At 40.9% G+C, this 27,623-nt stretch overlaps 1 protein-coding gene across 1 annotated transcript in view; it reads left to right on the forward strand.

Annotated features, from left to right (window-relative positions):
- THSD7B (thrombospondin type 1 domain containing 7B) overlaps positions 1-27,623 on the forward strand; it is a 299,931-nt gene that overhangs the window by 80,325 nt on the left and 191,983 nt on the right. Inside the window, exon 4 of the mRNA XM_059475946.1 lies at positions 25,730-26,525. Coding sequence (XP_059331929.1) covers positions 25,730-26,525 — 796 coding nt within the window. The remainder of the gene's footprint in view (positions 1-25,729; positions 26,526-27,623) is intronic.

The following is a 27,623-nucleotide window of genomic DNA, read 5'->3' on the forward strand; positions in this document are numbered from 1 at the left end:
TGTGCAGAAAAGTGGAACACACTGTGCTTGCCAGTGAAGATGTGCTGGGTCTGGTGCTGCTTTGCACTTCAGCATCACTGTGCCTTTCATCTTGCATAAGGAATTATTTCTTGATAAATTTAGAGAAGCATAAAATACCCTTTTCTTTTTCCTACCAGAGAGATTGAGCTTGTCTTTCTCTACCTAAATATATTTCTTGTAATAAAATTGGGGTAGGAGTGATGAGGTTGAGCATGTCATTCAGAGCAGTGGTTGATGAAATACTTTTTATTTTGTTGGCTTTCCCTGTGGTGATCACTTGTATAATTTAGCCAGGTTTTAGTGACAATGGGACACCTTTTTGGGCTGAGTCACCTGCTTCAGCTGCTGCCCTGTGCTTTGGCTGATTTTTGAATTATCAAGTTTTATTTTCTGGCCCCGTGGCTGCAGTGTCTGTTCTCTGCAGCTGTTTGGAGCTGGGCTGGGATTCCTTTGCTGATCAGCAGAGGTGTCCTGTGCTCCAAATTAAATCATGTTTAGGAGCCCCCTGGCTGGATGCAGCACTGGGGAGCACATGCCTGTGTGTGTGCTCCAAGGAAACCCCTCTCCTCTATTAATTACCATTTTCTTACCCTCTTTTACCTGATGCCAGATGTTTTTCCTATCATGCTGCCTGCCCTCTGGCCTTTCTTCACCTGTTCTTTTTGGTATTATTTTTCAATACTTTGGCTTCTCTATGGATGTCACTAGGAGTGAAAAATAGGAGTTGTTGATATTCATGTAAGTCACTTCCCTACTACTTCAGCTTATTTTGATGATTCAGGAGAGCCCACACATTATGTAAATTGAATAGCAAATATGAATTCCTATTGACAAGACAGGAGAGGTTCAGTCTAAGAAAAAATGTAAAGCATGTGCCAAATAATAAATAATTGAAAGGGACTGAATTGTCAGAAAATACTGGTTAATAATTTGTGACTGATGTGTAGTACTATTGTAATGAAGAAAATTTCTTTTTTGTGCATTGTGTGTCATAGAATAGACACATAAATGTGAAGGTCCTATTTAAAGCACACATATTAAAAAGCCCCAATTTGACACTGCTCACAAGTGGTTGCTGGTTAAATGATGTTATCCTCTCAGAGCAGTTAATAGAGAATAAGATACAATGGTAACATGTGAACTTTATATTTTCCTGAATCTTGTATGTTTTTGTTTAAAGAAGAGCTGCAGTGTGGGTTGAAGTTAATTTATTTGAGCAAGTCTGATTGAGATTGGATGAAGCCCAATAACACTTGTTATGTCTGTGACAAATTTTGAGCAGTCACACTTAAATTGTCACAAGAAGTGGGCTTCTCTTGTATATCAAGGTTTCTAATGGATTTGCATCAGCAGAAATGAAGTGGAAAAATTCACATTTTTAATCACTGGAATCAACTTTACAAAGTAAAGCATTGCCATCTGTTAGCAGTTTTATACTCAAAGCCCCCTGGTTGAGCAGAGGGAGATGCTCAGTGTGTGCTGAAACTCTTATCCTGGGGAAGCCTTCACTGGCATTTACCAAAAGTGCTTTTTATGACCAAAAGTATTTCAGTACCTGGGAGCCCAAAGCTGTGCAGTTTTGTGCTTCAGAATATGTGTGCTACCTTTATTTCAGAAACCAAGCTAAATTTATGCCTAAAGTGCAGTGACTTTGAGAATATTTCATTAAACCCCTACTTGTGTAACAGCCCAGTCTCACAGATATGTTTTTAAATGTCTCACAGGTTGTTTCATGCAGCTTGTGAGCAGAAGGCAAATCCAGTCTGTGAGCATTTCACCCCAGCAGATCTGGATCTCCCTGTCTGCAAGTGAAATGTTTTCCAAGGGTAGATCTGAGGTGCCAGCCACAGTCTGCCTCACATCATTCCTTCTGTAACTTCAAATTAAGCATGTGTTTAGTTTCCCAATGATTAAAGTGCTGAAATATTGATATTATAGATGCAGTGCTTAAAAGTTGCAGATTAATTATTAAGCTGAAACTTTAGACTCTTCCTCCTTCAAAGCTGAAGTCTGTGGTGAATGAATTGCTTTTAACAAGGCCACAGTTGTATGTTAGCCTGAGCCAAAAATTTGACAAGATGCATTAAAAAAGCACCTAATTACCCTGTAATTCAAACAGTATTATGGAAAGCATTTTCTTATTTAGACTCTCTTACTGTGTTTACTCATTCCTCTGCAAGTTCACCAATGCATCATTGTGCCCTTGCCCTGGTTAATTTGTGCAAACATGGCTTTGAAGAACACTTTCAGAGGATGAAGGTTATTAAGGCTTGACAATTTAAATGATGTTTACTGATGTACTGCCATTAGTGTTAGACATTCATATATTACAATGAAAAAGTATTTTTTCATGCATATTTTGTGGGGCGTTTGTAGTGTCAGAGCACATCTCACCTCGTGCCCTGCTGGGTGTTTTGGGGTTTCCTTGTGTTTGCTGTTTTTCCATGGGATTTGGGAGTTAATGTAACTCAGCCTCTGGGAGTTCTGATTTTTCTTTACTTGGAGGAATGAGGGAGATAGAACCTCTGTGTGTCACCCCACCTCTGATAGCAACACACCTCTAAATTTACTCTGAATTTACTCAGATGTACATGCTGCACTCTTTCAGGTTATGGAATAATTTGTGGCTTACAGACAGTAAAATTTGGCTTTGAAAATTTTGGTTTTTGACCTTTCAGGAGAGTAGTGTGTGCTTCTGTGTACTTCAGGTGTTTTAATACAAATATTACAGTGTTACAAGCTCCTGTAAAATAGTTTTATCACAAATGTAAGGAGGTGATGGGGATGGCTACAGCAGGATGCACCTGCTGCGGAGCAGTTTTGATATAACATGTAGCTCAGTAATTTTGCAAAAATTTAATAATGAAAGTATATTCTGTCATTCTCTGTTCCCATGACATTTAAGCCCAGGAAATAAAGGCAGGCATTTAGTCCTTCATACTTCAGAACAATCTGTGGAACCACTGCCTGGTGAGAATGAGTTGCCTTTAGGAGCAGTGAAATGACTGAACCTCTGAGTCTCATTATTTTTTTTTTTTGCCCATGATCTTCTACAGCTATTGCTGTTTGTTAATTCATTTGTAAAGCAGGTGTCCTGTCTGAAATTTTCTGAACAGCCCATCTAGTCAAAGATAAAATCAGATATGAAATAGCTGTACTGTGAAGTACAGAAAACTTTTCTATGCAGTAAAATTTACTGATAAAACTGGTGGTAGGCTTAATAAAAGGCAATTGTTGAAAGGCAACATGTAGTCTCTGATATATATGAGGGAAAGTGATAAAAAATGGTGGCTTGTGAAATGCTCTAAGGAGGTCTTTTCCTGTATTGTGAGGAGCAGCTGGGCTTTGCATGCTTCAGGGCTCCCAATCATCCTCCTCAGAGCTGTAGATCAAGGGAGAGCAGCATTTGGAGAAATCCAGCTCCAGAGTGGCAGCATCCTAAGGCCTTCCCCATTGTGAGTGGGGTTATCCCACAGTATCCACCTTGCTCCAGCTGTGGGACTGGTGGTGAAGCTTTGGCACACATCTGCAGCTCTGCTGCCGTGCAGGGAGGAGCACTGGCTGTGGGACCAGCCCTGCAGCAGCAGGAGATTATTGTCCCTTGAGCTGTAGCTGCTGGTTTGAGTTTCTGCAAACTCTTTCTGTATGGAAGGGGTGAGCTCACACAAGTGTGGTGGCAAATATCCCAGGAATGGGATCTCCCATTCCTGGATGTTCTTCCCTCCATGGAAAGGGGAGCTTTGAGCAGAGGTGTGTGCTTTTAGTATATCAGGGCATTTCTTTGGAGAATTAAAGTTCTCTGACATTGCAAAATAATTGCATTAATGCCTCTTTTTAAGAAGAAAGCAATGTTGCGAGAGAAGATTATTTGTGTTTTATGCAAAGTTTTGATCCATGTGTAAAGTGGCAAAATATTTGTAGTAATTCTCCATCTGTAGCAAACTTTTCTAACCAGTGACCCATCTGTTTCAAGCTGCTGCTTTGAAACTTTCAAAATGCTGCATCTCAGCCAGAGCTGATACACTTATGCATTTATAAATTCAGAGTTTTGCATGATGCATTTTGTTAAAGAAAGGCACCTGACTTACTGGGTTCTTTTTTCCCCCTGTACTGTAATGTTTCATGGAGTTTATTAATAAATAGCATTTTGTTACTTTTTGCTGAACATTCAGTTTTTGGGGAAGAAAGCAACCATTTCTAATAAAAGCAGCTGATTGTGCTTTGTCTTGCAGTTGTGACAGGAGTTCTGAACTGCTTGAAGGGAACAGTGCTGGGCCTTGTTATTAGCATGGAAAACCATAATTATGTTTGCTGAATTTGAATTCTGAAGTTCTCAATTCAAAATCCAAGTTTTTTTTTTTTCTTTTCGCCTAATTTATGAAAACCTCATGGGAACTCATGCTTCCATCTTCTTTTTGGTTCCTCCCCATCTGCATCATCACAGTTTTGCTCCATTTATTTCCAAAGTTGTTCTTTTCTCCTCCTTTTGCTTCCCCATACCTAGAGCTCAAACATAAAAAGTTATTTTAGTACTTTTTATGGGCTCTATTTTTGGTTTTCAAAGTTTTCAAGGACTCATCTGCACACCAGACAACCTCTTACTCATTTTCAGTTCTGTCTTCCAGTCATTACAATAATGAAAGATTTAGGAAATGCCTCACCAGCAGCATAAGCCATCAAGTCCAAAGATGTAAACACATTACAGTTTCACCCAATGTCAGCTTTGCCTGCTCCACCAACATGCTATTTTACACCAGACTTTGGAAATCATTTAGTTGATTGATACAGCAATAAAAAGGCACTTAATAGCAGCCAAGATAAAAGCTTTGCCTAATGTTCTTAGTCATGTGATAATGATCCTCACAACATTCCAGACCTTCTTAAATGATGGAAGTATTGTACATAAAAATGCTGGTGGAAAAAATTGACAATTTTTTCCACTCTGACAATTCCTGCTAGGCTGAGACGACCAATTAAAAAAGTTCCTGTTTCCTCTTGTGACACCTGCCATTGCAGGAGAGTTTGGAATTGAGTGAAATTAGAGGAAAATGAATTTTGGAAAAGTGTGCCAACCTTTTTGGGGGTGCAGTTATTTCCTGCTATGCACTGAGCAGAAAAGGTTAAACAGCAGTCAAAATAAGGCTGAATGTTGCATGATCTCTATTTATTATATCTATAAGTTTGGTTGAGCAATACAAGTATTAATTTGCCATAAATATTTTCTGGGTTTTTCTGTCTCAGACTAGATGCAAATGTGTGCTTTCTCCAGATGGGTGTGGAAACACAAAAATGTGGAAGGTTGAAGCTTGCTGTTGAGGCAATTTTCACTGTTTCAGGCAGCCCCCTGCAGCCAAGGCCAGGTGGGATCTCCTTCCCAGTGAAAATGAGGTGTTTGTTCCTCTGTACTGAGCTGCACTTTGTGGTGAAGAGCAGGGAATGAGTTTGGAGCTGCTGTGTGTGTCTTAGGAACACATTATAGGCTGTGGAAAATATTGAATGAAGGGCTTAAGAGATTATATGTATGAAGGGGAAAAGAATCAATTTAAGATGGAGAATCAGGGATTTTGCTATGCTGGTGCATCCAGTTGATCTCTGCTGGTAGAATATTTCTTGCAAGATTGGGGCAGTTAAGATAGAAACAGTGGAATATTAGTGGACTTTTTCTGAGGGGCAGAGAGTGACTGAGAATAGCACTGCTAGGGCAGAACTGTGGATTAAATCTGTGCTGTTTAATTAGGAGCTTATTGTTTGGTGTGGATGGGTAGTGGCAAGATTGCAGAAGTGAAAATCACAATTGAAACTTAGATTCAAGGAGTTCTGTTTGGTTTCTGCTCAGAAAGCTGTTCACAATGGAAGGCATGTGCATGCTTTCCCTTTTCCTTTTTAACCTGGTTTTCTATCTTGTAGTGAATTAAGTCTTCCCCCATCTTTCCCCATGAACCTGCCCAGTTTTCAGCATTTTGTGGCTCAACAGACCATTCTGGTACCTGCTTCTCAGGGCTCAGAAACATTCCAGGCAATTAATGGGATATGCCTCCTGAAAGTAAGGATTTCCCAGGTAATACCTACCAAATACCCTTTGAAAGGTGGCTTAAATGTGTATATTCCTACAGAAAGAGTAGGAGAATTCAGAGCTTTATGTAAAGACAATCTTTACCCTCAGCTGTGTCTGTGTGTTGACAGAGGAGCTTCTCTGGGCAGAAGTTCCACATGTGGCCATGACCTGGGTGCTCCCAGCTTGCTGCTGGAAAAGCTGATTGCTCTCAATTAACCCTTGAGGGCCTTTGTGACCAGTCAGGGCATGTTCATACCCACCCCATCCTCCCAGCAGCAGTGTTTTGTTCTTACAAAATACCACAGGTATCTATCACAGGCTTGTCTCTAAGTGCTGACACCTAGTCAATAAAAATTAGTTATGTGTGATTCCTCCTCCATCTGCACTCTCATTTAAGTCAGTTCGCAGAAAATCTCAAACAAAAGTGAAATTGCAGGGCTGTAGGTGGCTGCAAATTCCCAAATATCAATAGAGGACATTTAAATATAATATTTTGCCCTTTGAAAACACTGGGTCGCTTTTGTTTCTACGCTACCCACTACTACAAGGTGATTTCCATTTCATAGGGAACACATGATCTGCCCAAATGTGGGCTTGGAGAAACTCTTCCCTTTGAACTGATATTTGTGGAGTTGAGTATCAAACCAGAAGGAAAATGCCTGAGGTGTTGGTGTCTAATTGACACTGAGTCACACTGCAGGCATAGAATTTTTCTTTTTTTATCATAAAAATAGAGAACAAATATATCTAAGCATTCCAGTGACTTTCACAGGCATTGACTCAGACTGTACAGTGTTCCATTTTGGGATGAAATAGTATTCTGGTTCAGAACTGGCACCAGTCATATTAAAAAAAGAAAAAAGAAAAGTACAAAAGTACTTAACCTGCCCTTAAAGAGTCTGTTGTACAGAATTATCTGAGACTTGAAGTCTGAAGTGAGTGTGTATCCTGTTCTTAGAACTCTTCATATATAAATAAATATATATATATCTCACTGATTTATTAGTTCTGAAATGTTTAAAGATCAAGCAGCATTCTAATTGTTGCAGTTCATAATTGACAAGTGTGATTAACAGCACAACAGTGGTTAATCCAGATGCTGCTGCCAGTGCAAGGCTTGGTGGGTGTATGAGCTGCTGCAAATAAATTGACAAACACAGGCAGTGCTGATTTATTAGAGGAAGCTTTATTTTTTTTTTTATAATAAATATTTGAAATTAGTAGGTATTCTATATATTGCAAATGACTGTAAACTACTGTTCTGGGACACAAGGTGCCCAGTCTTGGGTGTCCAGTGGGGCTGGGGAGTTTAAGCATCACTGCCTTGAGCTAAGTGGCCTTGATCCAAGATGATTTTGGTATTCTTTCCAGAGAGTAGAAATTAAAATATATAATGTATAATTTAATAAGTGATTCCCCATCCTTCTCTACCCATCCATGCTTCCCCTCACTGAGCTGAACAGTTCAAACTCGTGAGGATACGGAGCCCTGCTGGATGAGTAGAACAGCAGAGGCAAAAAAAAAGGTTTGGCAGTTAGTGAATTAGCACTGGAGATGGGAAATTATTGCCATTTCAGTTCTTAAGTTGTCACTGGAAAACAGGATTAGAGGGGGAAGGATTTCTCTAAGCCTCGGGAGGAAAGCTTTTGCAGTGGAATATTGAAGCAGGAAGCAATGCCTGTAGTCTGTGCTATTAAGCACACTGACCAAATTGTTCAGTGCCAGTCACAGTTGGCTCCTCTGATGTTTCTCTTATGTAGTTCCTGAGAACAATCAGAGGAGGCTGGTTTATAGAAAGTCAGCCTTTCCCCACTGTGCTCTCCTTGGTGCCTGTGAGGAGGCTGATGGCAATGAAGGTGTCCTGGCTCTGGGTGCCCCTGCTTGTCCCTGCTGCTGGAAGGGCTGTCCTGCTGGAAATATCCCAGCAGAAGGGTGGCTGGCATTTCCCTGATCTGCCTTTTATTCCTCTTTTTTTTAGGGTAGTTTATTTCCAGTTTTTGTATGGCATATCAGATACTGGGTCTCATTCATCAGAACCACAAAATGCTTAAATAGTGTGGTGCAATGGAATAGTGGGATGTTGTCCGCATTGTTTGGAAAAAGCTGTGCAAACAGACATCCAGTGTAGATTGACTAGCTAAACATTATTTCTCAAAACTGAACATTTTTTAGAATACTATAGTGGAATTTGGCGCACGCTGCATTATCTTGATTAAATGCTAGATGGTAAATCAAAAGGCTCCCTTAAGGGGGAGCAAATGGGGCTAAACCAGTGGCAGTGATGAGATGTTCTCACTGTGATTACCTGGGTTCTCAGGGGAAACTGTGGGGAACTGTGCAATGGAAATAAATCACATTGTGGCACCCATCAGTGTGCTGTGTATTGCTTTTCTTAAGCAGGGCTTGGAGTAGGGAACAGACTAAACCCTGAAAGGCTCCTGTCTGGGCAGAGAAAGAAAAGGAGCACCTTCAGGATGACAATAGAGAGAGAGTGACAGAATGGGGAAGGGAATAATTTGTTTTACCAGCACCGAGGTGGAGGTATTCTAAAAATGTATAAAAGAACAGAATAAGGTGTATGTACATAGAATCCATTCATAGGGACTTCTTACTGTTTTTACCTTCCAATCTCCATGTTAATACCTTTGGGTGAAAGAATAAATAATTATTTGTGCTGTGGAGAAATGGTTTTTGGACTCATTTTAATGGGAAGTGTCACAGTGTTGTGGAAGGGAAAGAATTAGAGGTCTTGTGTTAACAGGGTTGGGAAGCAGAGGCAATAGCCCAGAGAGCTATTTTGGGGACTGGGTGATTTCACCCAGGAGGAGAAAAAGCCTGCACAATCCCTTCCCCAAAGAGGTGAAAACAGAGGAGCCAGAAGGAGCCCAAAGATCAGCTCATTCTGCCACTTTTAATGCAAACTGGTTGTTTTAACTCAGGTGTTTACAAAAAAAAAAAAAAAAAAAGGATTGGAAAATTCATGCAATTTGCTTTAATTTTATAATTTGGAGTAATTGTGATCAATAAGCAGGCTCCCTTTTGGTTATAAGCTCTCATCACCAATAAAAATTACTTTGTATTGTTCCCCTGGGGTTTTAATTGCATTAAGAATTGATTGGCCCTAATAAACTTCTCCAGTCTGTGATAATTATAATCAAATAAGATATCCATATAAAAGCACAAAATTATGCTGGAGCAAACGCAGTCTTGATCATTAATTAGTGAACTATCAGAGGCCTTGCAGATGGTGGCAGTTTGGTGTTTTCAGAGTGAAGCCTGACCATTGCAGCCCCAGCTGTGTGGTATAAATTTCTCTTTCAGTTATTCCTGCATCAGTAGACGCCTCTGGGTGTGTTTATATGCATGTGCTGCATGTAGTTCCCTGTTGTTTTTCATATGTGGAAATGTCACCAGGAAGAGTGTTGTTGTTTCAATAAGACTGTGACCCTGCACAGTGCTTTACAAAGCTGAGAAAGGGATAAAGCTGCAGGTAAAATATAGAACAGCAATTCACAGGTAATGGTAAAGAAGAAGCTTGGCATAAGCAGTGTCTTTCTGTAGAAACTGCTGAATTTTTGGGGTTCTGTGAAGCAGAGGAGTTTGTGTTTGGTGGCAGATTGTGCCATGTTTTGGCGGCAACATAGGACAATGAGATTTCTTTGCTGTGAGGGTGGTGAGGCCCTGGGACAGGTTGCCAGAGAAATTGTGGATGTCCCTGGAAGTGTTTAAAGCCAGGTTGGAGCAATCTGATCTAGTGGAAAGTATCCCTGCCCATGGCAGGGGTTGGAATGAGATGGTCTTTAAAATCCTTCCAACCCAAACTATTCTATGATTGTATGAAAGGATGAATGAGGGGAGAAGGAAAAATGAAGTGGTCTCTGTGTTTGGCAGCCAGCAGTGAAATCAAAGCTGTGCTCTGACTGTGCTGGGCCACCACATTCTCCTCACAGAAAAGGTGGGAGAATGGATGCTTTGCAGCTCTGGGCATGTTGATTCCAACCCAAGTTCTGCCAACATGGAAATATTTGAAATGAGGTGCAAGTTTAAAGGCACAATATGCTTTCTACCTCTGGAGTCCTTGGAGAAATACTACAAAAAATGAATCCAAAGTGTTACCAAGGGCAGGTGAGCTCATCTGCCAAACTTCCTGTGAGATGCTGCCACCAAAAGTGTTGAGAGTAAAGCTTTATTTACAAAGAATGCCAGCCAGAACTAAAGATCAGGAGCATCATTAGACCAAATTATCTTAATCTAATGACACATGGCTCTCTTGTGAGTGGTATCGAGATAGAATGTGACATTTTTGTCTTACAGTAAGTTCCCTTCTAGTCAAATGGGCATCTCAGCTGTCTTTGAGTTGCAGGAAGACTTTGATTCCTAAATCCCATAAAGTGGATTTAGGTCCCAGTTTGCCTTTTATTGATTAGAAACTTAAATTTAATTGCTTACACAGTGTTTTTTTCCTATTTTACACATTTTATCAGTGAAATACAGGCCTGCATCTTTGACTTCAAACAATTCCATTTACATAATCAGCACATTTACCAGTCTCCCTCACAGTTTACATATTGGTTGAGCTTGTCTGCCTGCAGTGTGATCTGACCACAATGGCTAACCACTCCTCAGAGATAATTTACATTATTATTGCAATATGGATTAGGCATCAGTGGGAAGCGAGTCTGAGTCGATACGGAATTCTTTCCTGTGACTTCTTGAAAGAAATTATATAACAGCCTGATACCCATTTGGAAATTCAAGCAAGTTACTGAGAAATGTTTCTTGACAAGCTGAAGTTCATCAATGAAACTTAACAATTAGTTCAGCATCCAAAATGTAGGAGAGAGTTAAATGAAAAAAAGGTAGGAATGAAATGAAAAACAGAGTAGGAATGTAGACTCTGGTCACCTCAAATTGACAAAATAGAGACCAGTTTGCCCCTGTTTCCCTTTGGAAGATGATGCCATGGATGCTTCTGTCAAGTGTCTGCTGGTGCTGACACTGCAACCCCCTGAGTGAAGTACGTGGATGTTGCAGGGGGAGATATTTATTCTTGCTGTAAAAGTGTTTTTCTCCTTGAGCTGGCAAACACATTCGCTAAAATAGACTGGAAAAAACTGAATTCTTCTGCCTGCTCAACCAATTTATTTGTCTGGGGCTTGAATTCCCCGAAGAGAGGAAATATGACGGATTCTGCAGGAAATAGCAGCTGTTCTTCCTCCTCCCTGGGGCATGGTGATCAGTAAACCCCCCTTACTTTTTATCAGTGTGAGTGGCACTGGTGTCTTGTTCTAATGGTCCAGCTGTTGAATGCTGTAATCCCTGATGGCACATGGTGTTGTTACTGCTGCATGCCCTTTATTTATATTCTTGATGCTGAGTTAATAATTTAATGTAGCTTGTATAAGCAATTTCATTATAATTGAGTGATTTTGAAGGGTTTTTTAGGGTGACCATAAAAAGGTGTTTTCAAGCCTCACCAAAGTTTCGTTAGGGAAAATCTGGTTTTCCCATAAATTATGAATATAGAAAGCCCTACAGACTTGTTGTTATGGATGGGTTTATTAACATATGAAACTTGAGAAGGGCTTTAGTACATCCTTAATCTAAGGAAGAATTTATAATATGTTCTGATTAGTTGGTATTTAAAAAAAATTAAATCAGTTCCTATCATGTGTCTTTGTTCTGCATAGTGTTCTTTGGCTATTACATGTGAAATGGAATGAATTATTTGAAAAGATTAAGGCCCAAGACTCTGAACTTTGCAGTCAGGGAGCCATAGTGACTTGTTTTTCCAAGGCATTGCAGTATCTTATAAATGTAAAGACAGTGAGGGCTGATGCAAAATATCTTTATTTCTACTTACTGAGGCTGATTTATTCCCAGGACTCAGGATTTGAATCTGCTGCATTACAGATTCAGGCATTTGTGTGTTTAGCAGTGCTGTGGCACAGTGCTCTGCCTGGGCTGGTCTGGCAGAACCTGGTTCCCTGTTCCTGGTTCATTGCAGCCCTGGTGGGATTTGGAATTGCAATTTCAGGAATAAAACCACTCAGATCTGTATAGGCTGAGAAGCAGAGTCCATCTCTTAATATGGGTCAAAGTGTTGCAAGGCAAATTTTCTCTCCTCTTGGTCAAGGAGGAAGAGATAAATAAAGCCAGTTAATTAATGGTAGTGTGGCTGAAGCTGTGAGAGGGCCATCAGTGTTAGCCCAGATCTAATCCTCACAGAGGAGAAGAGTAATGCAGTTATTGTTGCACAGCTCCCACCCTGGACACCTTTCCTGTGTTACTGTCCCCTTGCTCCCATGCATCCCAAGGCTGGGGGTGTCACCCTGGGGAGGTGGTGGGTTGTCAGCCTGGAGTCTTCTCCCAGGAGAAATGTGATGCTCATGTTGATGGTTCCTTCTCTAGGATCCTGTGGATGCTGTCCTGAAGGGCCAGGAAGGTACAGGGCAATGTAGGAGTGCATACACTCTTTTATTTTCTCTTTATTGCCAAGTTTGGTGTGAGGCTTTCTGGACACATGGTGGGAAGCTTCTGCTGTCATAGTCTGGTGCAAACTGATGGCTTGTGGAAATAAATAAGGCTGTCTGTGGATATGGTGTGTGACCACACATCCGTCTTTATCATGGGAAAATTCTTTGGGCAGCAACTGTTATAACAAGGCAAATTTAGATAAATGGAAATCGTGACTGAGTAATCATTAATATTCTGGTTTTGCATGAGTAAAAATGACTGTGGAAAAGTATTTAGTTGCTTAGTTTGCCTGTCGAGAGTGTTTATTGGTTTAAGTTAGAATACTTGGGAGAATGGGAATATGGTATGGTGAAGTGCTTTGGGAAGAGTGATGGGACAACAAAACTGGCAGGTCTTTGAGTAAAAGAACCTGTGACAATGCAGCCTTACAGTGACCAAGCTCAGAGGTCAGGAGGTGTTCTCCTCTTCTCTGTTCTTCAGGCATTAAAGTAGAAACAGTTTAAATTTAGCATACCAGCTTTAAGAAAGGATTTTTAAAAAACACATCCTGTGAACAGTAAATATTGTTTAAAGAAATTGGATTTTTTGTTTGTTTTAAAAAGACCTGAAGTTTATGCAGATTATTGGCCATATACAGACTGCTTTTGCTTTCTATTTATGCTTTTTGGAACACACTTTCTATATGTGCAGCAGTATCAAGATTAGATATAGACTAAAAATCTTTCTGCATCATTGCAGAAGGAATACAAGTCATTTAAGATCAATTTTCAAAGATGATGAATATCTTGAATTTCTAAACTTCAGATAGGGCAGACTGTAAATGTTTAAAACATGTAATGAATATGGATTGCATTTTCTTAGCTCCCTTTTCTTCATTGATTTTTGCATTTGACCAATCATTTCTCTTTGTATATGTAAAATATATGGCTTACTGTTCAAAGGATCCCAAATCAAATTGCCTTTATTTACCTCAGAATATTCTGAAATATTGTTATGTGAGTCATAAGAAAGCAATAGACATTTATAATAAAATACTGTTTTCAAGTGGCTTCATTGAGTTAAAGAATTCCTGGTGGAATTAAAATTCAATTAAGAGCAGTTATGTCAGTATCCTTAGTGGGAAAGCCAAATTTTTTTTTTTATTTCAGAGAAGTACCACTCTGATTTGTCTGCAGCTGAGTGTTCCCCATCTGCTGTGGGTGTAGACAGGTTTCCTGTGGTTTTTTGATGGTTACACAAACTCTGCTCTGAACTTTGCAATTCTTTAAACCAGGGTAGAAGACCAAGAGCTGGATTTCCTTCTGGAAGAACCCAGATAGCCCTTGCCATTTCTTGAGGAATTTCTTTCTGTAGCAGTTTATTGTTTTCTTGTGGTGATGCTGAATCTTCATGTACTGGTTAATGAAGCAGCTGGGGCATGCTAATGAGCTGGTTCATATGGAAACAGCTTACTCACATAAAAGCAGCAAAACTAAAAGCCACGTGAAATCTGTGGTTCAGGATTATTAGCTAAGTGTTTTTATTGCCCTGTTCCCCAAAATCACTCCTCATTCTGCCTGTCTGTATTCCTCTCAGGGGATTTGGAATAATCAGGTTACCAGATTTCAGTGTTTTGTTCATTGCCTGCCATAATCTGATTTTCAGCAGTATCCACAGCCTCCATCATGACCTCCAAGGCACTGTGGAAGGGTTGGGAGCTGGCTCCAGTATTTCAGAGCCCATGGTATGGAAATAATGACATTTTACATATGCTGTGGTGTGTTGTATGCAGACTGAGATGGAAAACACTGGTTGATTCCAAAAGGTGAGCAAAATGGGATAATTTGGATATAAATATCCCACAGCTCATACTTACATGTCTGTCTGTGTGCACTTAAATCTTTGACATCAGTTATGTACATTATGCACAATCACACATATATCCTTTTCCTTTTATGAAATAATTTATGATTTTTCTTAATCAGATGTGTCTTAACCTATGAAGGGGGAAGGAATATTTGTCTTGGCTTATCTTTTCTGCCATTCCTGAGCTTGAGCAGGTGTTGGAAGGTTCCTTTGATAGCATCTCCTTTCAGTCAGGACTTTGGGCTCATCCACTCCTTTGATTAAACACTGGGGCAGCAACATCTCCTGTCAATATTTAGTAAGTTGAGGGATTTCAGGTGCTATCTGATGAACCTAAATGTGACCTATTTTGAACTGAAAGCAGCTGGAGGCAGGAATGGCCTTTTATCTTCTTGAATCGTGTTTGAAGTTGTGCTAGTTCTTTGAGGCGTATTTAAATTAATAACCACAGCACTATCTTGACAATACTGATAGAGATAATGTGGGATTTCCATTATTCTGGCCTGGTTTTTGATAATTTCCCAGTTACAGTGAGGATGATGAATGAACATCACCAAGAAATTATATTTTCAAACATTAGTTTTGCCATGTAGTGCAACAGGGGGCCAGAGATGATTACCAGGGCTGATGTTTAATTTAGAATTATCTAAAAATTTTTACTTGACCCCTTTATATCAAGGTGAACCCGAGGCTGGCTTAGTTTATGCAGGTATCTCAGGCAGTCGTGACATCAGTGTAAGTGTTAGATTTATTGTGCAGGCTAAATTATCGTTTTATATATTCAATAGAACCACTCAGGAGTACAAAAGAGGACTCCTTGCAGTTGGGTTTTCATGCAAATATCTTTATTTGTAGTGTAAAACAGTAGAACAGATAGGTGCTCTTGTGCAAATTACTAGCACTGTTTGTAAATATCTCTGCAACTGAAAGCAGCAGAAGTGCCAGATGTGCAATTACATTAGCACAGATATTCTACAGAAAGCTGCTTCTGTGAAACAGAAACAAGCTTAATGTGAAAATCTTTGCTTTTGAGAGTACGCATGCTATGCACATCATTAACCTGTTAATTAAATCTATTAAGGGCTGCATTTCTGAGGCCTTGTTAAATGATTACTTATGTGTAAGAACGTCTGTTTCTAAAAAATCTTCAGTTGCAAAGTGTGGGCTGGCATTGTGGTGGCAGATGCCTTTGTTTGGATGTGAAATACATGTATACCATATGTGCATCCATAACTGATATTTTCCCATGTCACCATTCTTTTATTTCAAAAAATCAGGGTGGGAGATCTTTTATGGCAACAGTGACCAGATTTCCGAGTTCAAGATTGTTCATCTCTGCTCAGCAAACAGAAAACCTGAGTGCTGCCTGCCACATCTGGTAGTGGTTTTTGAAAGAAATATGGGGCTGTGCTAGCAAAAGCAGCCTCAGGATTAGGTATTATCAGCTGTTTAAACATCTCAGAGGAGGTGGTTTTATCCCTTGTGCTGAAGCTGTGAAAATGTGAGTAAAGGTGTCCATCTGTTAGGATTTCAGTGATAGATGAAGGCTATTCAGAAATGCAAAACCACTATAAATTCAGGCTACTGTGAGCAGAACACCTGCCAAAGAGGTAGTGAAGATCTGCCAGTCTGGTGAGGCTGACCCCTAAGTAACTTCAGGGTGCAGTTTGATGTTTGAACACTTCCAACACTTCCATCTTTGACTTACTGGAATTGGTGCTCTACTTTCAGCTTTCTTTATTTCAGAAGTGCAGATACTGAAAAAAAATCATCCCAAACTCTGCCCCTTCCCCTAAAGTGCTTTTTCCCAGCCCAGACTGTGGGTTAACACCGTGCAGAACTTGCAGCTCTTGGGCTCCTGACACAATTTATGGCCCAAACTATGGTACTCTCTTCTCTGTTTATCCTTAAGCATTACTGGCTTTTGTTCTGTGGAATCAATCTCAGCTAGAAGAGAAAAAAACTAAATTAAAATTAAAACTAGTAGAAAATTTTATGGGTTAATACAACCCCTTCATTTGATCCCTGGATCTCAGTCTGGCCTGATGTTCAGATCTTAACCTGACCATATTTTGCTCTCCCTTACCTGCATGTGCAGTCGTTTGGAATGATGCCTGGCAAAATCTGCCTCCAGATGGGATGGAGATTTTTCTTTCTTCACATACTCATCCAGATATGATGTGCTTAGTTATATTTTGTAATTCTTGGCACAGGATCCCCGAGACTTTTCTTATCTTAGCACCTGCAAGCCTGAATGAGGTAATATAATCATGCTCCCTGAGTGCAAACTGAAGTATTTTAGTATTCTGTTCTGCTGTCAAGAAGCAGAATTTATGATGTGATGGGAGTTCATTTCCATTAGGACATTATTGTCTTTGTTTTGGTTTTCCTATTACATTAATTAAGGAATTTTTGTGAACTAGATTTAGTTGTTGCGTTTTTAAATTTTTTTTATTTTGGGTTTGTTTGTTTGTTTTGTTTTAGTATGTGCTATATGCTTGTCCTTCTTCCCTGAAGGGAAAAGCACTGGCATCTCAAAATCTTTCACCCTGCTATGCACTGGAAACTGCAGCTCTTTGAGTTCTTTGCTCAGCCACCCTCCTGTCAGCAGCCAGTGCTCCCAGTGTGTGTGGGACAGTGAAATTGATTTACTGCTGGAGAACACTTATATTCCACATTTTGGCATAGCTTCTCATTTGGTTGATTCCTGCACAGCTATTTTCACACAACACAGAGAGTTGTGCTTTTCCAAAATGCTTTCCCTCGAGAATATGGAGTGTCTAGAGTAAATGGAAATTTAATTATTAATAATTGAAAGGGGATAACTAAATATGGATTGTAAGGAAAGTGAAAATGCCCAGTAAAAGCAGTTTGTAGAGTTCTACAATAACCTCTGTCCAGTTTTGATAGAATTGATAATGCACACGTTTAAAAATAGAACTTTTCATATGAATTAATTATGCTGTTGCTAGGGAATCATTATTATAGGTGTTCCCCATCTTTGCAGAAATACTAATTAGCAGCAGTTAGGCTCCATGGGGCTCCTGCCCATTGTATAGCTCTTCTATAATGTTTATTAGCAATAATGAGTGGCCCATATGGTTGGGAAGGTATTTCTGTAGCAGTACATGATGTCTGTGTTTTACCTTTTCTGTTCCGAGTGCTGTGGGCAGCCCCACTTCTGCCCCAGAGCAAGGGGACAGGGGCTGCTCCAAGTGGGGCTCACCAGAGGTCCCACCTGGAGAACTTCCCCAGGAGGACACATCTGCAGGTGCATCAGCTCTGCAGGAGGCTGAGGGACAGGGGAAGCAGCTCCTCTGTTCCACCCCAGCCAGACCTGGTAGCACCTCCACGTGCAACTCTGGATTTCCTTCCCTTTACCATCACATATTGGTTGCTGCAGTAGCTGAAAATGTCTGTGGGCTTCTGGGCTGTGGTGGGTTATAAAATATGTAAGTTGGAAATAGGATGAAGCAAAGCAGAAAAATTGTAGTTCTCCCTTAAAATGATGTCTGGAGGGGGATGCATGCATTTCTGTGATAATGTGTTTGTGAAGTAAATTTGGATACTTCAGAAAGGTTCTGCAGGTGTGCAGATTGCTATATTATTTCACAACTTTTTTCTCTGAAACAATTTTTTAATTTTGCTGTTATTTTAATGAACAAACATAATTTAAGCTTCATGAAAGAGTAAGAAAATTAGAAACTGCAGTTGCCGCAATTCAGAAGAGCGGTTGGGCTCTATCTTTGGTGTTTGCTGGGTAATGAATTCTTACAGAACTAAAATAAGGATTCTCTGTGTGTCTTGAAGCTCGAATAAGCAGATGTTGAGCAGCTGCCTCCCCCAGCTGTCCCACCCAGGCCTTGTCTCAGAGCAGTGAACCTTTGGCAGAAAGTTTCCTGCTGTGGTTCCCTCAGGAGTCCATGAGTTCCAGTCTCCCCTGTTTGTGGGTTCTTCCCTGTGAGGAGGTGAGGCCCTGGCACAGGGCCCAGAGCAGCTGTGGCTGCCCCATTTCCCTGGAAGTGCCCAAGGCCAGGTTGGACAGGGCTTGGTGTTACCTGGTCCAGTGGAAATTGTCCTTGCCCACGGCAGGAAATTGGAATGAGATGGTGTTTATGGCCCCTTCCAACCCAAACCATTCTGTTGAGGTTCCTTGTGAAGAGGCAGATGAGGTGGACTCTCCAGAGCTGAGGGCATCCCAGCTGGGCTCTTAGTAGAACATGGGCATGGGGTGAAATGCTTCAAGCAGGCTTTGCATGCTTGAAAAATATCTCAGAGTGACTGCCTCTGTGAAGGGCAGCAGGGGAAAGGCAGTGTGTGGGAAAAGCAGAAAAACTCTGTGTGAAGCTTGCTGGTGTGAAAGCAGTGGTGTAAGGAGCTGTATCCAACTGGAGAGACTTCTGAATCACCCAGTTCCTGGAGCCAAGTGAGAAATAACCACATTCACAAATCTCTCTTCCTTCTACTTGCCTGCAAATATCTGAGTGGACCTTCTCAAGTTCTTGTTTTATTGTGCTTGAAGGGATCTGAGATTTCCTGTGGAATGGGGAAAGGACTGAAGTGTGACTGGGGGCTCAGGAGAAGGGGCTGCTGACAGGGGTGTCCTGCGGTGCCCAGGATTTCACCATGGCCCCACTGGTAAACCGGTGATTTGTGTTACAGGAAGGACTGTGTAACCTGTCTTGTGTTGATTCTGGGTTTGGTTTTATTTCCCACTGAGAAATAACAGTTCCTGTTGGGGATTACACACCCCAGAGTCAAGCTGGAGTGACTGAAGAAACATTTCTTTTGCTCTTAAGGTTACATTTGCAAACACCTTACCTAGGCTATTATGTTTTTAAAAGAATTGGTTTCCATAGATGTTTGGAATTCCAAAAAGGCCAGAGTTTGATTATAGCTATTTATAATCCAGCACTGAGGTGGTTTTAATCTCATATGCAGTAAACAATTTAGAGTTGTAATCTGTTGATAAGATCTATTTATTCTTTTTGTTTTTCAACGCACAAGCTTATATACATTACTTATTACTAGGTCTCATGTCCTATTTTCCACTGCTGTCAAGGCCAGAAATCTGTTCTCACAGACCCTCAGAATGTGTTGGATGAATATGACAGAAATGTTTTGGAATATGTGGGGGTATTTTTTATTTTTCTGTTTTTAATTGAGAGTTGAAAGGAAAGAATATTTTTCCCTGGGCTGTCTCCCGGGTGTGGGCACATGATTGAGTAGCTCAGCTAATACCATTTACATTAGTTCTTAATATTGGGAAATCCTGCCTTCCAGTGCCAAGGGGTTAGTAAATCTCTGTATTTTCATAAACAGCAGTGTTCATTACATTCTGCTGCAGAATGTCTTTCTTGCTGGAGTGTGTCTAGAGTGTTACAGCATATGGATAATAAAGAAAAAACCTGAAGTGTAAAATGGGAACAAACTGCTGCATGGCTGTAAGTCACTAAATTTCACATTTATTCAGATCTGAAATAAGATGAATAACTAAGCTGCTGAATTGCTCGTTTGTGTAGGTCATGAAAGTTTAAAAAAGTGCTGCATATATTTAAAATGAATCCCAGGAATCAGAGGAATTTTTTATGCCCTGTATGATACTCAGCAAATAGAACAATAGCCTTTTGTATAGAATCTTTCATTCAGATTATAGTACAAAGAGATTTAATGAATTGCTGTTAATAATAAATAGGAAAATAATTGAGACAGTTAAGAATAGGCAAGGAAAATAATCTCTGTTTTGGCTGAGATGTGGCAGCAGATGCAGGGCAAGGAGACAGGAGGGCTCTTTCAGAAAGCAAGGGAATGGGCATTTCAGCCAACTACAGCCATACTAATCTTCCTTTGTATTATAAAATACTGAAACATTCTCAGATCTGGTGTCCTAGACTGCAAAGATTTTAGCCCGTTTTGTCTCCAAGAAAATATGTGGCTGTAGGATCCTTATCTAAATCTTTAGAATTACTTTTCTTGGCATAATGTGCCAAGAACCCCAATGCCTTTGTATCATGCCAAGAAAAAAAAATATTGGTGAGGACCTATGTTATAATTTGTGTGATCTTCAACAGCTTTGGCATATGTGAAATAAATATACCTCCAAATCTCATAAAACATGCATAATTCTCATAAAATTACATTAAAATTACATAAATCTCATAAAACCTTCTCATAAAACAACCAGTTATTCTGGTGAAACATATTCAGTGGAATTTATTTTTTCTGTCTTACTAATAGTGGAGATTAATTAGCTGTAGTGCCATTAGGAATAAGGCTCATGTGTTCTCTGAGTCAGTTGTTACCTGTTCTCAGAATTCACAGGCTGAGTTGGAGCTCTGCACTTCCCATAGCCATGCTCTGGTGGAAGGATGACATTCAGAGGGCTTCTGGGACATTTCAAACAGAAGTATTCAATTAAAGTGGATGCTGCAGGGATTTTGGGGAGTTATGTCCCGTCTGGTGGAGTTAGTCCTCAATAAATGAAGTTGTACATCTTTGTTATGATGGATAAGAATTAGGAGATTCTGTTCAAAAACAAGTTGTTAAGGTCTTGAACGATTGCTTCTAAATTTGATACTTAAACTGAAAGAGAGGGTAAAAATGGGTAGAAAATAGGACTATTCCAATGGTTGTCTATTAATTTTTTCAGTGTTCCTTCACTGGAGTGTATCTCTTATCTGATACAAATTACTAACACAATATTCTGTTTTACTGATTGCTCATCTTCTGCTAAGTTTGCAAATCAGAGCATAGCAACAGGGACAGAGTCATTGTGGGAGATGCTTATTATTGAATGAATTCTCTGTCGGTGAAATGGTTTCAATTAAGCTAAAATGTCACAATAAACAGAGCATAATTATTCTAGCAGTTCTTATAAAGCAATAACATACTTACTAAGCAGCTCTTACTGGGATTCCTCTTGTAAGTTTGGTGTTCAGTGGTGTTTTATTTTGTCTGTGAAGTGTAATTATTATCTGTATAGCCTGCTTGCCTTCTGTGTGTGTGACCTGCGTGTCAGAGAGCAGATGTCACTGCATCCTTTCAGACACAATTATGGTGCACTTGTCGGTAGGTCTTGAAGGCAGGAAAAACAAATCAGTGCACAGTGCATCAAATAAACTCCAGTTGCTGTGCTATTGCATGTTTTGAAAGGGGTTAGAGAGGCTGAGTGGGGTGATAGTACAGCTCTTTTTGGCTGATCAAAGAAGAGAAACAGAACAATGTGTAATTTTGCTTTAACAGATTGTCTTGACTTATTAATCCCTTTCATGTCATTGCTTGTAGTGTTACAGATGCTCTGGAAGAAACAGTGGGATGTCTTTGTTCACAGTTGTTCCCAAACAAAGACACCTCATCTGTCTGTTACCTTTTTTGTGTGAGCCCAGCAAGTTTTGTTTCACTTCTCATTTTTGGAAATAGTGATTTGGTTGAACTTCTCTTTGGCTTGGTTGATAATGGATTTCTTCATGCTGCTGTGTGTTTATTGGTACTTTGCAGATCTCAGTGGTATTTATTAGTGAAAATCTTTTTTTTTTTTTGGCATCCTGCTGGAGAAAGCCTTGCTGTGAGTCAGATGCTCCTACACAGAGAAACCCAGGTGGAAAAGGACCACAGGAGCTCCTCTGGTTGAACCTTATCCCAGAGCAGGCTCAGCATTGAATGCACACCCCGAGGTTTCTCAGGGTTTGTTCAGTCAGATATGGAAACCTCCAAGGATGAGGTTCTATTGTCCTTTGGGGCAGCCTGTCCCCAGGGTTATCCTCACAGCAGTGAGGATTTTCCTTACACCCAGCTTGGAGCCTGCCTGTTTCCATGTACATCCACAGTCTGCGTCCTGCTGTGATGAGATCAAACATCCATCCAGCATCTGATTAGGGTACAATACATAGGAGACAGACTGTCAAGCCTTTATCTTCATATTTTTGTACTTTCTGTAGACAGATCGCTGTGAAATTAATTTCCTCTTATTTACTCTTCTTCTTTAATTACCAGTGGCCTTCCTTTCTAGATGGGGAGTTGTAAAGCATGCTTCTGCAGTTCAGGCTTCTGATGCCTGAATTCCAGTGGGTTTATAACACAGTTAATATTATAATTCACATTGTGCTGAGATGTTTCTTTTAATTGACTCAGATTTTGAGAAAAGTGTAAATTTTATATGAGCCTTCTAAAAATAATTCTAATTACAAAGCGGACTATTGACTAGAAGTATTTGCAGCATTCTCCTCATTTGAGCTACCGGACAGGATATTTAACCAAGCAGTGAAACACTGTGGATAAGTTTACTGCCACGTCCTGAGGAGATTGTCAGGAAGTGAAAAAAAATCTATAGTAATGGGTTTTGCATCTGATTTTTTTAACCTTATTTTTCATGCTTCTTTTCCTGGTATGCCAAGAGCAGGCTCTGTTTTTAGCATGTTTGCCAGGGAATAATTGCAAATTATAATGTGTCTAACGACAGTGTAATTACTTACAAGTTCTTGCTTGGTGGGTTTTTTTTTTGTTTTTTGTAATTTTTCATTCTAAATTCACAACTGACTTTAAATAATGGCCAGTTCTTGCTTTCTGGCTTCAGCTGAGTGTCTCTGTATCCTGTTAATGTTTGAGTGATCATTCTGCTGTTCATGAGTAGAGCAGTTCATGAGCAGCACCCAGGAGAGTTCTGTGCAGTGGGGAAAGAGCAGTGCTGGGTTTGATGAGTGATCTCTGCTGCAACTGCTTGGCATTCCTCGTGGGGGGAGGGGGTTAATGCTATTTTAATGCAATTCCCTGTCTTAAGAAATTGTAAACCCTTGACTGGTGTAATGTGTTTCAAGGTCTTATTGATGTGTAAAATTTTGTTCTGTTTAATGCTAAAGGGATTTTTAAAAAAATTTTTGCTTTAAATAAAACTGATGAAAATGGAACTTCTTCTGTACAGAAACTTCCACATCTCTAAAAACTAAACTGCCTTTGCTGAAGTGCTGCACAGAAATAAATAAGTTCACGATACAATTATGTTGTGATGCTTAATCATTGTTACTTTTCTCTGTTATAGAAAGCCCTCCAGGATCTGAGGTCTGAATTTTGACTATTACCTTTAGATGACAGTATTTGCATAATCTGATGTCTGGTTTCAAATCTTGGTGGCAATAGAAAAGAATATTCTGTTAGATCAAGGTGAAGTACCAAGGATGAATGTTTAAGTTGTCAATGGACCTCTTCCCCTGTAACTGAACTTCAAAAGCATATATAAAGATTAATTTTTTTTTTTATTACTTAGTTTTTAAGCACACTGGATTCTGCTGAAAGCCTGTCATTAGTGTAGGACAGCTTGTAGAGCACACTAGAGTTTGATGCTGCCTTTTCCCATTCAAGGTACCTGTCATGACTGAGTCCTTACCTTGGGCTGATGGCTTTTGGTGTGAAACAGAGGCATTAAAAGGACACAGATTTCTGCACATAGCCTGAGGGATTCAGCAAAAGCTGCAGCTGTCCAAACCTCGAGGACTCTGCCATCCCCTCTTGCCCCAGCCTGTCCACCACTGCCAAAGGTGCCTGACCTGAGGGCAGAGCTGCAGCCCTGGCTTGGAAGAAGGGGCAGGAGGAACAGGAACTATGGGATCTATTGGAAAAGAAGTTTAGTTATATCCAGTTCCTATCTGCTTCTCTCCTTTCCTAAAAATAAAAACATCAGGAGTTTTTATTTATTTATTTTCATTTTTCATTACGCAGTGTCAAGCCCTTGTCTCTGGAGGATCAACTCCTCTATTCACAGAGAAAGAACAATGGGATTGCCAACAAAACCACCATTGCCTGAAGAAAATACCTGGGATTATAATAGCAGCTGTCATGGGACTGGTTTTGGTTTTTGTGTGTTTTTGGACACCTAACTGATTCCGGTAGTTTTAAAATCAATTTAAAAAAAAACTGACTGCAGTAGCGTTGCTTAATATAAATCGACTTATTTGTTGCAAGTTCATTTTCTGCCTTGAGAAAATAGCAACTATAGGGCAGTTGCAGTGTATTTTCAGGCAAGAATTACATATGCAATGTTTGTAGTGAACAAAATGGCTCTTTTATGAGGTATTGGAAAGTTTTTAAACTTAGGAACGAGATAACACCCCCTTGAGAGGATCATCAAAATCCCTTTAATAGTTAAGATTCGGCCTGAGTGCTTTTCTCTACCTTTGCTCTTCAGTTTGCCAGCAATTTTGTACTTTATAGCCCTCAGTATTCTTTTGATTTGGTGGATTTTTATTGAATAATATTTTCACAGACAAATCGTTCTATTTAGCCTTGTCTGATTGCTTTCACTTGTAAATCCTCAAGTAAATTTCATACAATTATGTATGTCTGTTGGTGTGCTCCAGCACTGAAAACTACATTGCTGGGTTTTATTTTGGTTTAATTTCTCCTCCTGAATGATGGCTTTGCCACGTCTCATAGTACCACGTGCTGCAAGTGGAAACGATTTACTCAGTGTACCTTGAGGGTGATTATTTTCATGTATTTATCCTCACTGTTTTATCCCTTTGGATGATGACTCTGCTGCTTCCCAGTGCAGTTTATTCTGTTGACTAATTGCTCTATTAAGACTATTTTCCTCTTATCTAACTTGACTTTCTTTTCCTATTAGATGATTGTTCTTTTATGATCATTTTTATATTAATTTGTACAAATGAAATTAAATATTCATTTGGGATGAATTTTACTGCTGCAGAAATTAAAGGCTCGCCTTTAATTTGAAGCACTGTGAGGCATTTTCTTTTCTCCCCAAACATTCTCCATCTGAGTACACTGGGAGAAGCGACTCGCAGCCTTTAGGAAGCACTTAACCAATTTGAGGGACCAGCTGGTAGTTATTTGCTTTTTAATACATGACGGGATATGGCTTATATTCTATATATGATTTATATTTTTTAACATGGGCAGATAGTGATAGGAGAAGGATGAACATATTGGAACATGGAACATATGCCATTAAAAGAGGCAGGAGGGGAGAACATATTGCAACATGGAACATATGCCATTAAAAGAGGCAAGATTTCGGTGAGAAGTTAGGAAGAAATTCTTTAATCAGAGGGTGGGGAGGCCCTGGCACTGGGTGCCCAGAGAAGCTGTGGATGCTCCATCCCCAGAAGTTCCCAAGGCCGGGCTGGATGGGGCTTGGAGCACCCTGGGACAGTGGAAGGTGTTCCATGGCAGGGGGTTGGAATGAGAGGAGCTTTATGGTCTCTTCCAACCCAAACCGCTCTGAGTTGATGGCTTGGTGGTTGTGTGACGTTCTGCCGGTGTCAGTAGGGTCTGCAGGGCAGCATTGTGTGCAATTTCTCACCAGCCCCTCTCTTGCAGGTCACTGGGGCCGCTGCATCGGGGACTGCGGCTCGGGGGGCGTTCGCAGCCGGGCCGTCTGGTGCACCCACGCCGAGGGCTGGACCACGTTCCACGCCAACTGCGACCAGCAGGACAAACCCGAGAGCCAGCGGAGGTGCTTTAAAGTGTGCGACTGGCACCTGGAGCTGTTCGAGTGGGAGGTTTCGGGATGGGACAGGTGCGGGCTGGTCCCGGCCGCGGGCGCTGAGGCGGGGGCCGAGGCCTGTGTCACCGCTCAGCACGGGCTGCAGCGCCGCAGCGTCCGCTGCCTGCAGAAGCTCAACAGGACCGCGGTGTCCAGCGAGATCTGCGAGCACTTCAGCCCTCAGCCGCCGGCCGAGCAGGCCTGCCTGGTGCCCTGCCCGCGGGACTGCGTCGTGTCGCAGTTCTCGGGCTGGTCCCCGTGCGGCCCGGGCTGCGCCGGGAGCCTGCAGCACCGCTCCCGGGCCGTCATCGCTCCCCCGCTCTACGGCGGGGCCCCGTGCCCCAACCTGACGGAGTCCAGAGCCTGCGGGGCTCCCGCCTGTCCGCTCGGGGAGGAGCAGCACACCTACAGCCTCCGCCTGGGCCCCTGGGGCCAATGCCGGCTGCCCCATCCTAGAGACGCGGAGCTGGCGGGCAGGACGATGCTGGATTTGGGCTCGGACTCTGGAGAGCGAAGCGCGGCCGGACTCGGTGGCTCTCATCCGCAGCAGCCGGCCGGGGAGGTGGAGATCGGGTACCAAACCAGGCAGGTGCGCTGTGTGCGGAGCGATGGGAAGCACGTGGAGCTCAGGTAAGGCTGATTCCCGCTCATGGCATCCCCGCTGCCTTTGTGTGATGGAGCCCTGGCTCTGCCTGGCAGTGCCACAGTGAATGAATCCCGCTCTTGAGTTTTAAACGCAATTTTTAATGTGTTTTCTTTATGAGCCTTTTCTTGATTTAATTCCTTTCTAGCGTATGTTGAAGATTTTGCATTCTTCTACGATTTGTGACTGTTTAAATTCATTTTATATTTTTTAATAATTCTCTTCTGGGTCTCTTTTTTGTTGTTTTGAGGAAATGGAATTATATATCACTTTGTGCTGTTGCTGGGCCCTGGCTGTGGGAGAGGGAGGATCCATTCTTGGTCATGTACTGCATGTATTTGGTATAAGAGGCTGATTGCTTCAGCTTAAACTCTTTCATTCTTATGAATCAATACAGGGTAAAATAAATCTCAGATATTGTGAATGTGCTAGAAGGTATATTTTGGAAAGAAATCAGTGAGTAAACCTGGGATTGTTATTTTTATTGAGGAGCCTTCCTGTCTGGATGTAACTCTTGGGTGCTGGCACAGCATAGGTGACTGGCACGTCCATCTTGGATACAGGTTTTTGATTTCTGTTCTTACCTAATGTTTTATCTAATGATTACTCTTTGTCCATATATATATGGGCTGCTTTGCTGTAATTTGAATGTGAAGGTTAGAGTAATGTTCAGCAAATAATGGAAAGATTTATTCTTTCTATTTCTCACATAAAAATTTAAGGTGAGCTCTGCTGTTTGACTTCAGGTTGGATTTGGGAAGGTGCCAGTAGCTACAGATGACTGATAAATTGATTGACTTATGAGAAAGTCAGAATTTCTGGAGATCTTACTGTGTTCTGTTTTTCAAGGATATTAGAAGTTCTTGAAAAATCCTTCTCTTGAATTTTGCAGAAATCAATCTGTTTCTCAATAATTCATAGCTCCTGGCACCTGCACCAACTCAAATGGCAGAGAGAAGGGGTTATTTTACATCCAATTCTCTACCCCTGTATATTTCTGCAGTGTTTTTGCACACACACTGAGGTGAAAATATGAATTCTAACAATTTTTCTTACCCACTTCTATTACACCCATAGCCAAGTAT

This window comes from Ammospiza nelsoni, chromosome 7 (genome assembly GCF_027579445.1).
Source record: "Ammospiza nelsoni isolate bAmmNel1 chromosome 7, bAmmNel1.pri, whole genome shotgun sequence".
In the NCBI taxonomy this organism is placed as follows: domain Eukaryota; kingdom Metazoa; phylum Chordata; class Aves; order Passeriformes; family Passerellidae; genus Ammospiza; species Ammospiza nelsoni.